We start from the raw sequence: 16,528 nt of genomic DNA on the forward strand, positions 1-16,528 counted from the left end.
TTTCCACCCTATAAAATCCCCAGCCCCTACCCCTCCCCCACATACCATGTGGGCATAGTCTCTACTCTGTCAGAAAGACTGTGGCCTTTCAGGTCTTCTATAAAGGGACAGTTCTGTCTCTGCTGATGTCAAGCTGTTTCTTTTATTTCCAAGTTGTCTCCATCAACCTTGAACTAACAGCCAGGCTCCCATCTCTCAGCAGTGGGCTGAGTTGGGTCTTACTGGGTCATGCCTCTTCCCAGTCCACCCCAGGCTCTCCAGGGCGAGCAAGGGCAGACTGGCAGCATTCCTCACCTGGCTCTGACTTAGACAGCCCATGAGAGTGGTGCTTCAGTCACTGCGTCAGGCTGACTGTCTTGTACATGGTGTTAATAGACGTGAAGATCCCCAGTTCACACCCGGCTTTCAGCAAACCTCTATAAAAAGGCTTCAGGTTTAGGGCTCAAGGGGAACACTGAGGCAGATTGTTCTCTTGGGTAAGAATTTTTTTTAGAAGAGTTGCTGATGTCATAGGCATACAGACAGCATGCTGGGAGCTCTGATGAGTGTTCAGGGACAAAGGGGTAGAATGGGGACTCTCTTCTTTCAGGTGTCAGACAGGGAGAGGTTTCATGTATTCAGGCTGTCTCTGATTCCTTGGCTGGGCAGAGGGGAAGTCGGGGAGAGTCTTGGCATTAGGAAGCCAAAGGCCAGCTCTCAACTCTCTGCATGGGGACAGAGAAAGAGAAGCCATAGGCAACTTTGCTGGCAGGTGCCACCAAAGGGCTTCTGGAGGGCTGCTCAGGATGGGACCGGGGATGACCAGCTTCCCTGTCTGTCACCAAGGAGGAAGACTCATCCACAGGGTGCTCTGAGTCTCATGAGCGGCACGAGCGACGTAACAGGCATGCCATACCCGTCAATCTGTCTGTCTCTTGAACCACCTGCCCATGCAACACTTAACTCAGATAGTTCATCCTTTGCAGCTCTTATCAGCTCTGCCTTCTATGGCACTTCTGGAAGCCGCCTTTTGTTTGAGCCAGTGTCTGCCTGAATTATGCGACTCCCTATCTGAACTGGTGTTTGCTTTCTCCTCCTGTCCCCAGGAACCCCCACTGGTAGCATTGTCTTTATCTACCCCAGGCGATGACTGCAGGCTACCCTGCCCGTGGGGTGTTCCCTGCAATCCCCCTTCTTGGGGAGACTTCTTTCTTCACTAGGGGCACAACACCTGAGCTCACCTCTCTTCTCTTCTTGTTTGATTCTTGCAAAGGGGCAGCAGGCAGCCTGGCTTCTCCTGAGTTACCAGAGGCCGCCAGGCCTGGAGGGCAAAGTACTTGGCAGCTGAACACTGAACAGGAAATGTCCGAGAGCGACAGATAAGGAACTGGAGCTGTTGGATTTGCTGTTGCAGGGATGAAGGGAACAGGAAGGAGTAACAAGGAGGGGAAGGAACCTCAGTCCAGTCCTGCTCCCTAGTCACTAAGATGGGACATGTGACACAGAGTGATTTGTGTGAAGTGACCACTCCAAATGGAGCCTGCTGCCTGATGATAGCAGACTCTGGTTGGGTTTCTGACCAGAAAGAAAGGGCTGAGGACAACAAACCCTTGCATTTGATACAGCAGAGGGGAAGTGGCTGGCGGGGCTTCCTGGACGGTCCGGGGAGGCACGGGAACTGACCCAGTTCTCATGGGTACCACTTTAGTGATTGATTCTCAGCTGTGCCCTCGCATCCAGGGCTGACTGGAGCAGAGGTGCCCAGCCTTGCAGACCAGACTGGGGTCAGCCTTGTTGTCTCAAGGAGCAGGTAACTGAGCAGAGTTTTCTTAGAGACTGCCCTAGGGAAGCTTCAGGTCAGTCCTCAGAGGACTTCCCCCTCTGATAAAGGCAAAGGGCAAAGCCACAGAAGCTTCTAGAACTGGCCTTCCTGTCTTTCTCACAGCGCAGGCTCAGGTTTCCTGAGTCTGAGTGGCGTGTGTTCCTGACTCTCCTCGTCTTCTGTGGCCCCTGGAAAGCTGGAGTCGTGACCATCAGCTCCGGAGTCCTGTCACAGAGCCTTGTGCTCATGAAGGCACCCCCTCCGCCAAGGTAAAACAAGACTCCCGCCTCCACACACACAATGCTTAGACTAAAAGGGAAAAGACTAGTGACATCTTGAATCCATGTATAGTTGTTCAAACACGAATCATCCCAAATCCAAGAATATAAATCTGGTTTCAAGATACAGGGAAGCACTTGGTCCCCCAAATCCCAGCTTGGCACCTGGGAACTGTTTGGCCAGCTCTACCTCCAGAAGTCTTGACTACCGGGGTAGTTATCTCTCCAGCAGGTTCTGAATGAGGGGCTGAGAGTCCAAAAGCACACCTGGGTACATGGTGATAGATACCTTCAGCAAAGGATGGCCAGGACATCCTGATGGTCAGGAAACGGAGATTTTGGAGGCTTTGTGCTTCCCAGTTTGCTTTGTAAGCAGTGTGTTCCTTAAATATTAGTTGAACTTTGAGCAACCAAAAAGACCATGTGCCATCATATCCCACCCAACTGATACTTGGATGAGGAAACTTGCTAGCAAGATATTTAGGACTGAATTCAGCTAAATTAAGCCTAAGAGTCTTCATGTTCTCACGGCAGCTGCAGCTTCTCCATCTTGTATGGGCGAGGAGTGCTAGTGTGCACCTGCTGTCCCGGCTACTGGGAGGCTGAGACTGGACAACACAGCGAGACCATGTCTAATAACAAGCTTCAGTTTCATAGATAGGGTAGGGCATGCCTACATCCCACTGAGGCAGAAAGAGTTCAAGTTTGAGGCCAGCCTGGGCTACAGTGAGCGCTGCAAACGCTTGCTTCCTCCACACTTCTCCAGGTAATTAGAGGGTCTCAGCCTGTGACCTCACCAGGACTGCCAAGTTCTGAGGCGGCATGGATGTGAGGAAATTGGCTGTAGAGGTGAGTGCTGGGTGTGTGTGTGTGCTGGGTGAGGTGTGTGTGTGTGCTGGGTGGGGTGTGTGTGTACGTGTGTGTGTGTACTGGATGGTGTGTGTGTGTGCTGGGTGGGGTGTGTGTACTGGGTGGTGTGTGTGTGTGTGTTGGGTGGGATGTGTGTGTGTGTGCTGGGTGAGGTGTGTGTGCTGGGTGGGGTATGTGTGTACTGGGTGGGGTATGTGTGTGTGCTGGGTGGTGTGTGTGTGTGTGTGCTGGGTGGGGTGTATGTGTGTGTGTACTGGGTGGTGTGTGTGTGTGTGTATTGGGTAGTGTGTGTGTGAGTACTTGGTGTGTGTGTGTGTGAACTTGACACAAACTAGAGTCATCAGAGGAAGGAGCCTCAGCTGAGGAATGGCTCCATGAGATCCCGCTGTAAGGCATTTTCTCATTTAGTGATCAATGGGGAGGGCCCAGCTCATTGTGTATGGTGCCCCCTGGGCTGTGTTCTACATGAAACTGGGTTGAGCAAACCATATGGAACAAGTCAGTAAGCAGAGCCCCTCCATGGCCTCTACATCAGCTCCTGCCTCTGGGATCCTGCCCTGTTTGAGCTCCTGTCCTGAGGTCCTTCAGTGATGAACCAACACTCAAGTGTAAGTCAAATAAACCCTTTCCTCTCCAACTTGCTTTTTGGTCTTGATGTTTCGTCACAGCGATAGAAACCCTGACCACAACAAGTGGCTGAGACTTGATCTTCACACACACATTTATGTATATGTAAAAGAACAAAATATTTTAATTCTTCTTTTCCAAGGCCATAAGCTTTCTTCAGTAAAGTTCCACCTGTACACCAACCATGTGACAGCATGGTCAGTACTGCAGGACAGGCAGCCCCAGAATGAGTCAGGACAAGTCACAATTTGTAGTAACAATCAACTTAACCACAGCTTGAAAGGTAGTTTGTCCCAGCTGCAAAAGTCACAAGACTCCAATCATGCGTCTTACCCCCAATACAGACTTTTAAAACATACACACATATATGTATTTAGCACAATAAACGCGCTCATTACGCACTCTAACATAGAGTACAGGAATACACGCTATGGAGTGCAGCCTCATGTCTCCACAGGCAGGAGCTGGAGCGTTAAACAGAAGCCCGTGGTGTGGTGGCAGGAAGTTCGGAGCGCCACTCTACACGCCTTACCCTATACCAGGAACTGCTGCCCCTCCGCTGGGTGGCAGGTACAGTCTCTAAACAGTGTTATTTCCTAAGAGCAGAGATGTCACTCTGGATCTGAGTCATTGTTACCTAGAAATCATTAAAAGTCAGCTCCATAGAGGGTGGGGATTGGCTTGGGAGTCAAGTGTCACGGTGCCCCTAAGACACTCGCGCACCCACACCCTTGTGCCCAGGGAAAGTGCACTTCCGATGGCAGATATAAAAATAGATTGGCACACTCTTGACACAGGGAGAGGGAACTTTAAGCAGCTTCTCCCAACCCTGCACATTCGGCTCCCTCTGTTCTAGCACAGCGCGCTCCCAGTCAGAACCAGTCTGCAGGAAAGGCCCTGAGCAGCTTCGGACTTCACATGCGCCTGGAAGGAATGGGCACAACTGAGTTCCGCTTGGGGACCCGGGAAGGCCTCATCCCAGCACACGCTTCTCCTGGTAAGCCTGAGCGACATCTCCCTAGCCGGTTCCAGGTACGGCTTCTCCGTAAAAATACAGCTGCCAGGAGACTCAGCGTGGTAGGCCTGGCTCTCGCCCTCCTCTCTGGTAACAGAGAGGCCGCCGCACTCAGAGGAAGCATCCTGGCCTTCCTGGGGCCTGTGCTAGGAGCTCTGGATCAGGCGTCTGTAGTGGGGCATGACTTCGTGTTCTGGAAGATGAAGTGCGAACTCCAAGGCCACCAACACCGGAAATTCAAAGGCAATCAGTTCTCTCCTGTTCAGCCGGAACTTCTCTTCCAGTTTCTGTGAAGTCAACAGAGCCATTTTAGTTTTGCATTTAACAACTTGGGCTTTTTTGTTTGTTCTTTTTCCAAGGGCAGTGTTTCTACCATCAAGTTAGTGAGTATCACAGACACATCTGCTCTCCACTGCTGTAAACAGAACTTTGGGTTCTGGGGGATTTTAAAAGAAAAGAGGTTCTGGAGGTCGGGAAGAAATCGGGATGCACAGCCATACAGCCGCACTCCTCACACACTACTCTTGTAGCTACTCTAGTTTCAGGAGACATCAACTCCCAAAAGATGGCACAAGTCCTCCTTGGTGTCCCCTCCCAACACCACTGTAGTGGAAAGCAAATTCTGGTGTGAGTTTCAGGGGTGAGGAAAACATGCCCAGACCACCATCCATCTGTCTGTCACAAGGAAGGTACCGGAGGAAGAGGGGACAGTCAGTACTGCTGGGCTTCCTGCCTTAGCTCTGGTGGTACAGACAGGGTCAGCCGTCTTTACTACTCCACTGATGTTGCGTTTGCGCCCACTTTACAGGTGGCCACAGCTCAAGAGGCCGGAAACTGCTGCGCTGAGCCACCTAGCTGGGATTCTCACTGCACCTGCTATACCTGAGTCAGGCTTAGAGGTCAGAGACCTTGGCTAGCAAGCACCACAGGCAGTCTTGGCATGGCATGAGATTTGTGATTTAGTCTTTTTATCGCTCATGGGACCCCAAGTCCCTATGAGGCTGTCGGCTGAGTAGCAACGGCCCCTCCCTCACCTGTTCACTCGGCAAGGCAGGCTTCCAGGATTAGAACCAGAAGAGACACTGGGGGACAGAAAGTTTCCTCTTTTGCTAGAACACTTGGCCTCAGTTTAAGCTCAGCTTTTGGCTAATGAAGAATCTCACAGGGCAGTGGCTGACGGTACTGAGGTAAAACTAAGAGACCTCACATCAGGGTGCCACATTCAGATCAGAACTGTTGGTCTGTGTTGATACGTCAGCGTCTGCCATGTGACATAGTACTGAGCTCTGATTAAATGTGTACCGTATGAATATGCTTAGAACTGTGTGAGCATTACTTCTAAAGATGCATTTGTTATATGCATAGTATATAAATTTCCCACTTTATCTGGGGACCCCCAAGTAGATTCTGAAAACAAAATACCATATCCTCTAGATACGTAATAAAATAGTATATCTATAGTAAAACTTGACTTATTGTGCCCGATTTATGAGCGAAACAGTAACTATAGTGCAGTGAAGTTCCACAAACGCTTTCTCTGTTGCTTATTCTGGGCTGAGCCATGCAGTGCCTTGTGACGAGAGGAAGGCATTGTGATCCAGGCTCTCATAGGAGTAGGTCGGACATGCACACTATGATGCTTGGGTAGCCAGTCTAGCAAACAAGGTGGCTACACAAGACACATGGCAATTCGTGTCTGAGGTGGACAGGGAGAACTGTCACCACACTCTGAGCCTGGTGTACAGCCTAAAACGTACATATGGCATTTTAGGACTTTCCTATACAGTATTTGGGGCTGTGGTTGCCTTGGGTAACTGAGACCAGGAAAGGCCAATGGATAAATGGGGACACCTGTATAAGCCTATTGATGCTCAGCTTGGATTTGGCACTCAATGGTCACTTCCATGTTCATGTATCTACTGCACACACTGGACCCTGTACCATTTCTGAAAATTAGTAAACCATGACCTAAATAATATTCTTTCTTTAAAAAAAGCAGCAAGTACCTACCTTACTCTCTTCATCAGTAGAGACAGTGGGTACTCAGATACATAAGACATCGTACCAGCTGTCTGCTCGGTGCCTGTAACAGCTTATCCTCACTGCTGTCCCTGCCTTCCCTGACCACACTCCTCCTGCTGCCCTCAACAGTTAGTCACATATCGTAAGCCTGACATGACATCCTGGCAGATCTGCCCTGTGGCTAGGATCGCTTATCAGAGTGTGACTCCTGCCCATAAACCTGGTGAGTCCAGCTGCTCTGAGATCTCAGCCTTGCAACGAGTCTGCCTTGAAGCCCTTTCTTTGGGACCGTCCTGGAACCAGGTCTGCAGGGTTTCCAGAAAGCACAGCAGAGCCTCGGGACTTCAGCAGTAAGCTGGATGATCACTTTTTGTTGGATGCAAAATTGCTAACATTTACAGGGCACTTAGTTGTGCATGCCAGGCTTTGAGCACTTACAACACCCACAGTCAACAGTGGACACTCCCATGAAAGTGCTTTTAAAACGCAAGCGTTCCAGATCCTTCCTTCACGCTGATGAGGCTGCTGTCCACCTGCAGGCAGTCCAGCACGGATAGGCATTCTTCAAACTGGCCACTCCTAGGCCTACACACCTGTCTGATGAGTACCCCTTTCTGGAAATAATAATGAAGACTCTTGCCCACAAGTTCTTCCCTTTCCTTCTGCCCCCATAGGGTTCTGATCATATACACTGAAGGTGTGGCTCTCACAAAGGAACGGTGCTGGCCTTGGCCCCAGTGAAGAGCAGTTAGGAGATAAGACCTCTGAGGATAATTAGGCTCAGAGGAATTGGGTGGTCTTTATGAACTTGGTGACCTCAAAGGAGATCAGATTTAGAAAAAAAAGGCACATCCGGCTTTCACAGCGATATGATGTAAGTTTCTGTTGTTTAAACCAGCCGTTCCATGGCTGTGCTACAGCAGCCCACAGTTTCTCTTGGGAACTGTGAGTGTTAGCATATTTTCTCAGTGGCAGTTGGCTCTTGATCAGCTTTTCTTTGTTTATTTATACACTACAGTACACATACAACATATAATATACATTTGTGTATTAGGAATGGGAACCTTGGGCCTCACACGTGCCGTGCTAGGCACACATTCAACACCGTACTACATCCCTCTCCACTTTTTTTTATTATTTGAGACAGGGTCTCACTAGGTTTCCCTGGCTGACTTTGAACTTCAGTCCTCCTGCCTTAGCCTTGCAAGCAGGGGTTGGCTACCCACCCCGGGCAGTCAGGGTGTCCTTGTTTGGTGGTGCTGTCCTTTAGAAGTAAGGTCATACCATTACACTGAACCCATAATTTCTGATGGGTGTTCTACAGTCATGCTGCTCACAAGACTCTTGTAGTTAACATATGTGGTGGTTTGAAGGAAATGGTCCCCAAAGAGAGCGGCACTATTAGGATGCATGACCTTATTGGAAGGAGTGTGTCACTGGAGTGGAGGTGGGCTCTGAGGTCTTCTACGCGCAAGCCACATCCACGTCACAGTTCACTTCCTACTGCCTGCAGATAAAGATACAGGACTCTTAGCTCCTTCTCCAGCACCAGCACCATGCACACCACCGTGTCCTACTACCATGATGATAGTGGACTAAACCCTTGAAACTTAAGTGCCCCATTTTGCTTTATAAGGCTTGCCATGTCATGGTGTTTCCTCACAGCTATAGAAACCCTAAGATACAAACTTCATCATTCAAGCTCTCTCTGAGCAGGGTTTTTAGGTCATGACTCTAATGATGGCTTTTTAATCTTGTCCAGGTCGATCATCCATTTCCCTACAAATCATTCTACAACCCTCATCCCTTTAGCTGTTAAAGTCTATCTGCCTGCCAGGGGACCCCTGGACTGAGTGCACCCTCAGCCCCCCATCAAGACCCAGCTCACTTACATCAATTAGATGCTTGACTTCATGCTTTTTGAGGTCACTTCCGACCTTGGCTGCTAGCAGCACACACGCTCCTGCACAGAGCTTCCGGTTCTGCTTGTTCAGCTTCCCCTTGAGGGCGAGCTTCTCAAAGTAGACAAAGGCCATGGCCACCGTGGGCTCCTCAAAGCCACAATCCTCCTGGGCAAGCTTCCGCATCTCTCTCTTCAGACTGGAGAAAGACAGGAAGCAAGGAGTTCTAAGAGAGCTCTTGGGACCCACAAGGCGACTATGACACCATCTGGAAAGCATTTTCTCTATTTCCGTCCCGCAGGGGGATGTAGGCTGAGATTAATCCACACTGATGTGGGAGCAGCTAGGGCTCTGGCTCCTCTGTGGGTCTAGTAACACAGACATAGCACGGCCCAAATCACCACTTCCAAGGATTACGGGCAGGCAGAGCTGCAAAGAGCAGGAGACAGATACCACAGAATATTCTATATATCTGAGTCCCCAGGAAAATGGGTCGTGGGGCTCCTCAAAGTGAAGAAAGGGATCCATGCTTATTTTAGAGCTATAGCAGGTGTTTGGTCTAAGTTCTGCCAAGTATTGATTAGACTCTAAGTCAGGTAGAAGAAGTGTTCGGCCAAAGGTAAAACCACTAGGGTCCTCGGAAAGCTGCCTAGCAAAGGTACAAAGCATGGATGCTTAATTCTTTTTATTCTTTGGTTTGGAAAATGCCAGAATCAAATCTGTGTTAGGATACACTAAGTACACCCTGCACATACTCCAGCATCTCAGAGGTGGTGAGCACACGCCTGTGATGTTGGAGGTATGTGGATACCACAAGACAAGTCAGCACCTCTCTATCTTGACAAGGTGAACAGCTGGCAGATGTAGATCACCGCAAACCCATCCAATCATCTGCATGGGAAATCTTGGCCTGTGTCTCTGTTCTGGCTTCAAAGATAGGGCCCTGAAGTCATGCCTAGGTAGATGGAGTTATCTCATGCACTTCTGAGGTGCCAATTCTATGCACTTCTGTTGTGCCTGCATCCCAGAAAGCTGAGACCTGAATGCTGCCCACCAGGGTTCAATTGTTTTTAGACATGACTCTTGTTTTCAGATTTCTGCTCTGTCTCCCAAGTGCTGGGATTATGGGACTGTATAACCACGCCTGGGTCGTGTCTCTGTGCATGGAAGCCCAGCACTCTGCCAACCGAGACCCATTCCCAGTTCCATCCTCTCACTTTCTATAACCTCGGTTTCACTGAGCTGGCAAGCTGCAGGCAGATGGCACGAAATGGTTTTTCTCACTGAATGACTCCCCTAGAGCTGTGCCAACTAGCGGGTCAGGAGTTTGGCCTGACGCCTGATGCCCTGGGCTCTCCCATGACATCCAGGCACGAGTCAGTTAGCAGAGGATGAATGTCTACTGAACGTGACTGTATTTCTTTTCCTGAGGAACAAGGAGAACTATAGTACAACGTGAGCCTGAAGTGGGCCTGGAGGGGGCCTGGCTGGAAAGTCCAGGGTGATACATAGCTCCCATACCTCCTGATTTTGCTGAGTGTTAACTTAATGTGAGGAAACTTTTCCTTAAAAGTTTCGTTCATGTCCTTCTTGAGATCTGAGGGCTTCACGTAGTCAATCACCGTGGTCTGTAATAGAGGAGGCAAGAAACATCACTGTAACCATGGATCAGATGTATGAACAATGTACAAGTTAGGCCCGAAGCAGCCAGTAGACAGACAATCAGGCCTGTGACTGTCTCAACCTGTTGTCCATATGAGGTTAGGATTGAAAGGCTCCACCCTCAGCCCCTCCCTGGCTTGACTTTGGGAGACTCATTTACCCAGCATCTCACGTCCCACCTCCCCTGGTTACCTTGGGAACCATGAGAGGTGCTCTGTACAAGTCCCTGCACATTACAGATGCTCAACACATTCCAGCTGCTGGTTAAATATTTTTTTGTGAAATATGACAAAACATGCATAAAATTCACCATTTAAGGCACCATATAGTATCATTAAGAACTTTCACCTTGTTATGCGACCGTTACCACAACTATATCCGGCATTCCATCTCCCTGTTCACTTTCTTGAGCCCCAGCAAGCATTTTCGTTTGTTTGCTTGTTTTCGAGACAGGGCTTTAGGTAGTCAAGACTGACCTTGAACTTCGTATTATTCCTGCTGGGATTACATGTGTGAGCACTATGTAATTTTTTTACATTTTAATTTTATTAAACATTAATTTGTGTGTGTGTGTACACATGTACATGCATGTGTGTTGGGGGCGGGCCAGAAGATAACTTGTGGGGGTTGGTTCTCTCCTTCTAGTATGTGAAGTCAAGAAATTAAACTCTGGTTGTCGGGCTTGGTGGCAAGAATCCTTACCTACTTAGCCACCTCACGAGCCCCCAGCCAACTTTTGCCTCGTGTAAGTGAAATAGCGTGTTTGCTCTCTCATCACAGGCTTCTTCAGTGTTAATGCAGGTTCCGCCGGCACTGCCCTTCGGAGGCAGAGTGACGTTCCATTGTATGTATGGAATGGTAAAATTCTTAGTAGTCCCTTGATTAAACTCTGCCTAAGACAGGTTCCTTTTGAAGCTTAGGAGTGTCCTGGGCTCCCTTGCTCAGTGCTCTGCATATTTAACCCTGAATTTACATTTTGCTGGGTCATGCCAGTCAATTTCAGCTCATCCCCAGAGTGCACCTGCCAAGGGCCAGTACTCTAGGCTGACAACAGAAGTCACCCCAGCAGGTCACTGCTTTCCACAGGATGTGATGTGGAGGCCACCCAGCCACAGGGATGACCCACTAGCAGCAAGATCCATTCAACATTTCTCAGTGACCCTGACTAAAGTTGTGGATTTTTCTGAACACTTGGTTTGATGTGATGCTTAATGAAATTTTAGATTTTGGCGGTGCTGAGAATTGAACCTAGGGCTTTGGGTATGCTCTGGCAAGTGCTATACCACTGAGCTACACCCTAGCTTGACAAGACTTAGAATAGGCACATGTACTGCATTTGGTGGCAACTAGAAGCCACATATGCCCAATGAAAAGTGATCTCAATGGCATTTTCCTTCCCTGGAGCATAAACACTGTTAGCTATATTAACTTGACTCTGCTAATCCAGCTCACATTTGGGACGACGAGAAATTAGGTGAGTAACACTAAGCAAAGACACCCAATTCAAATGGGCATTTGCATTTTCCAACAGGTCTGTCCAAACATTTGAGGCCCAGATCCTTTCCTGCAGTAAGCACTGCAGCTGGCTGGATGTGGGACTATGAAAGCTCACCTAACGCGTCTCTGAATGCACCCCATCTTAACTTGCATGTGAGGAAACTGAGGCCCAGTGATGTGGGGAAGCTTGTCTCAACCTCAGCAAGCTGCAGGCAGGGCCAGCAGTAAGATCCTGGCCTTCCACTTTGGTCCTTCCAGCTCCCCTTACACACTGTCTTCCAGGCTGTTCTTCCCTAATCAGACAATGGACAGCTGACAGCAGCTGCCTTCTCGTGGGGCTGTCATAAAGAGGTGTGAATACAGACAGGACCAGAGAAGTGGTCACCTTAGCAAGTCAAAGTCACCCAATCTCTGGTCTAGGAGCCAAGATATTTCTACCACAACTTATTTTTTAGTTGGCTTCTATGTCTGAAGTCTAGAGACTTGCGTATCAGATTATCCTTGCCACCTAACAATCCTTTCCATTCTATTCTGTGACGCTGCATCCCGAGACTCATCCAGCTAAGTTCCCTATGACTAACTATGACTACCCTTCTCTAAACATTCTGCTTCATTCTGAGACGCGTTACTCCGTTACAAAGACCAAGAACTAGCAGTTATGTTTCCTGACTCTTGCAGCTGGGATGACAAATACATTTCTGACCGGAGAGGAGGTGGCACTCCTGTTATTTCTGCTACCAAGAGTGGCTGAGCGGTTCTAGTTCACTGGCTGTAGACATCTCTCTTGTAGGTGGAGACCCCAGCAAGGGCAGCATGGCCTGCAGCCAGCAGCAGTACTAGCGGGTTCCCAGCTGTGGAAGTTAGGAGTGGACAACAACCAGAGGACAACCTCAAGTAGCATCTTTAGGAATGCTGTGACAGGGCCCTTCATTGACCCAGAGTTCACTAATTAGATAGGGCTAGTCAGCAGGGAGCCTTGGGGAATCTTTTCTGTTTCTCCACCTCCCCAAAGATGGAATTACAAGTGTGCTGTCAGGCCCAGCCTTTCCACATGGGTCCTGAGAACCAAGCTCAGGTCTTCAGGCTCACAAGGCAAGCATTTTCCCAATAGAACCATGTAGCCCCATCTGGAGTGGATGCTGAGTGGTCTGTAACAGACACACATGTGCAGTTCACAGGTGGTTCCATCCTTGCTGTTGGGGTAAGGAGCTTGGGTGTCCTTTGCTGGTGGTGAGGTGAGTACAGGCTGGGCAACTGAGTATTGGTGTGAGAGCCTCAGCCCAGTCCTTGGTCATCAACTACCAGGATGGCAAAGCTCTCAGGTTCACAGGGATGTCGCTGGCAGACATAAGTGACATCTGTGCCACTCTCTACCTGCTGTGCACTTGTTTCTAGCTGTAGCCCCATGTCCTCTTGACTGTTCGCAGCACACAAGGCTCAGCTCCAAGGTGGCATTTGACTTGCTCATTTATTTGGGCTTCACCTGTCCCCCTATTATCACCACGTAACCCAGGCTTGCCTTAAACTCCCAATCCTCTTGCTTTAGCCTCGAATGCTACCCCACCATGCTATTGACGTTGGGTCTTTCCTAAGTTAGATAATTCATTTTGAGGCACGTGTAGGGTCCTCTGCAAACGTCAGCGGTGGTCAAAGCCCAGTGACAGGCGCTGTGAAGACAAGAAACCCCTTACTAGGCTTCAGGGAAGCTGTCTCTCTTCAAGCTTCAGCATCTGACTGCCAAGAAGTTGGCAGTCCTCCAGGAGGAGTGACAGAGGAAGCCCAAACAAAGGTGTTCCTCACACGAAGCATGATCGACGCATGGCCAGGTGAACCAGTGGCCCAGGACCCTAGAGGGAGGCTGGTGACAGCCCACGTCACTAAGGCAAGGGCCCAGTAACAGCCACGCTAGCCTGTCTGCCTCAGTCTATTTTGGGGTGTGTAGGGGGCAGTGAAACACCTCTAGATACGTTGGGAAGACAGCTGTGGTAAGCTGTGCTCTGCGAGACCGGCTGAGAACAGGAAGTGGCCGCTTTGGTTTCCTGGCCTGCTGTAACAAGCTCCCACCCTCTGGGTAGCTTTGACAACTGCAGGTTGGAGATCTAGCTGAAAGTCTACAATTTGGGCAGGTTGACAAGCTGTACTCATGGAGCATAATGCTATGACTCAGACTCCAGAATGTTCCTTGCTCCTCCCAAGCTTCTGATATCCAAGACTGGCGGATGCCTTATTACAACACCTCGTCCTTTCTGTCCCTTCCTACGATACAATCATGTCAGACCAGGGCTCACATTTCTCTCCACTCACCTCTCTGTACCTCGTTCACATCTACAGAGAACCTGTAGGACAGCAAACAATGTCCTAAGGTCACAGGAAGTCACAGCATCTCTTAGGGGGATGCAGTCCTGGCCACAGTCATGGGATGGACCTAAGGTGCTGCTGTGCAGCCTTGCTAGCCTCTGACCCCACCTGTTCTCTGAGGCTGAGGGTTCAGTCCCCTGTCCAGGGTCATCTCAGCCTCCCAAGAGTCAGTCTTAACCTCGGTCTCGGGGGGCTTCACAGGCACCTCCTTTCCCTGCTTGCTGTGGCAGCTCTCCTGGTCTCATTGTTCTCGCTTCTCAGGGAGACTCAGCCAGAGCTCTGCTTCTGCGCCCAGCTCTGTCACATAGCATCCAGGTAGCCTGGAGCACACTGTTGAAATACTCAGCCCTCAGTTCCCTCCTCTGGCATCTCTACAAGATACCTGCTTTGTGCTGACGGTCACAGGACATCTGATCGGGAGGCTGTCCCTGTGTTCTGCTCACTCACCCGCCTGGAGTTAATTAGGTTGAGTGGGCAGTTCCCAGTATGGCAGTCCAACTCCAAACCTTGTAGAATGCAGAAGGGCTACCCTGTACCCTAGCCACCACTGTCTTCTGAGCTATAGGCCTCCTGGAGGGAGCTGTACAAAGACCACTATGGCTGGCCCTCCCAGTCACCCCAGAGACCGCTGTTCTTGCAGTGATGACATGAGCCAGAGAGGCAGTAGTGGGAGACTCGGCAGCAGGCACGGGATTCCCAGTCCCTGCTAGCCACCCTTTCTGGTGTGGGGAAGAATAAATGAAACAGAGCTGATACTTCAGGCTTACTAAAGGTCTAACACACCAGTTACAAAAACTTACAAGGCTGGATTTTGCCAGGTGTGTTACTATAAATCCAAGTGCTAACCAAACAGGGCACAGCTCCTTCCTGGCCTGGAAGCACACACAGCACATCACCACCTAACTCCAGGCCACAGGGCTCCTCCGGCCTGCGGCTGTGGCTTCTGACGGCAGGGCTGGCTGCAGGATGGACGGGCAGCTCTGGCCCTCGTCACTCACATTCCCAATCAAGTACCCACAGTGAGGTCCCTGGAAGCACCTGCTTGCAGCTTTCTGGCTGCAGGAAGTAGTGTGCACTCAGCTGCGTAAAGGAAAAGAGGAGGGTCAGCTGACGGGAGGAACCCCATCCCAAAGACAACTTTGTGATTCACAAAGGAGCGTGGTCCTCACCAGAGGCAGGAACAGGGAGAAGGGGGAGAGAGAGCGAGAGAGAGAAGGCCCAGAAAAAGATGAGAGGCCTACAGCTGACATTGGGGTACACTGCTTTTTATAGTTACTCCACCTTGACTTATGAAGGAGGGAAGTCTAAGGAGGTGAACTTGGACTCCACTCAGCCACACCAGCTATGATAGAGTGAAGAGAGACCCCTGGAGTGCAGTGGCGGAGGGGAGGGAGCCATATGCCTCAGTAATGATACTGGAGAACGGTAGGATGTTAGAAGCTAACAGGTGGCTGAAGCTCTGGCCTCCTTCCTCGAGGGCTTAGAGTCTGAGCATCCTCACAAGCAGCTCTGAACAGAGGCAGGCATGCTGTCCACTCTGCTACTGTCTCTTGGGGCCAAAATTCACCCTTACCCTCGTGGAAACATTCCAAGGAAGTGAGGCTGCCTCAGTTTCCCCAGAGTGCCTTAAGAGGAAGGAACAGTAGCAGGCAGTGATCTGGGCAGCCCCTTCCAGTCCTGCAAACATCAGTGCCCAGTTCTGCTTTGACTGCACTTGTCCGAGAGCCATGAGCATCCTCAGTTGAGGGGAGCGGTGGAGAGTGGACGTTCTACTTGTTCAGGGTATTAGGTGGGGTGCTGGGGACAAAATCCATCTGACCAACAGCAGTGGGCACTTCCGCTATCCCGTGCATTGAATCCGCTTACTGGAGACAACAGTGACCGATAAGGAGAAGGATGACGATAGGGGTAAGCTGGAGGCCAAGTCTACGCCTGGGATTCCCAACCCTGGAGCCTCGAAGGAAGCAGAGTGCGGCTCACACAGACACAGCGTGTCCGCTGTCAGACATCTGATGGGCAGCAAATGCTTCACATCTTGGATATTCTGCAACCGGATAGGCACCTAAGCCACCAGTATAATTCTTAATGAAAACAAGCAACAAGAATAATTCTGTCTATGGAGGTGGGGGCAGAGTCCAGCCACCAAGCACCAAGCAAGGCAGGCCAAATGAAGCTTTATACTGAGTCCTCCATTTCCCACTGCTTAGCATTTCATAGTGTATTGGAAAATAGAATCCTAACATATATTTCTACAGCTTAAGGGTGAAGCAAGGATGCTGTGGGCTTGCCAGAGGACCAGGATGCTGTGGGCTTGCCAGAGGATTAGGATGTTGTGGGCTTGCCAGAGGACCAGGATGTTGTGGGCTTGCCAGAGGACCAGGATGTTGTGGGCTTGCCAGAGGACCAGGATGTTGCTAGTAAGTAAATGGAATAAGAAGAGTTTCACCAGAGACCCATCTACCAGGTATTCTGTTGAGATGTGAGTATCTATAGACAT

The 16,528-nt window shown here is 50.0% G+C and overlaps 1 protein-coding gene across 4 annotated transcripts in view; it reads right to left on the reverse strand.

Moving 5' to 3' along the window:
* Nucleotides 1-3,670: 3,670 nt before the first annotated feature.
* Nucleotides 3,671-16,528, reverse strand: part of Cables1 (Cdk5 and Abl enzyme substrate 1) — a 100,965-nt gene continuing 88,107 nt past the window's right edge. For all 4 annotated transcript variants that reach the window (XM_085676317.2, XM_085676318.2, XM_085676316.2 and 1 more), the window contains 3 exons: nt 10,036-10,142; nt 8,506-8,713; nt 3,671-4,878 (listed from right to left, as the gene is read on the reverse strand). In XM_085676317.2, the coding sequence (XP_085532443.1) occupies nt 4,738-4,878; nt 8,506-8,713; nt 10,036-10,142 (456 nt within the window). In that variant the 3' untranslated portion in view covers nt 3,671-4,737. The remainder of the gene's footprint in view (nt 4,879-8,505; nt 8,714-10,035; nt 10,143-16,528) is intronic.

Source organism: Myodes glareolus, chromosome 13, assembly GCF_982192425.1.
Source record: "Myodes glareolus chromosome 13, mMyoGla1.1, whole genome shotgun sequence".
NCBI classification, from domain to species: Eukaryota; Metazoa; Chordata; class Mammalia; order Rodentia; family Cricetidae; genus Myodes; species Myodes glareolus.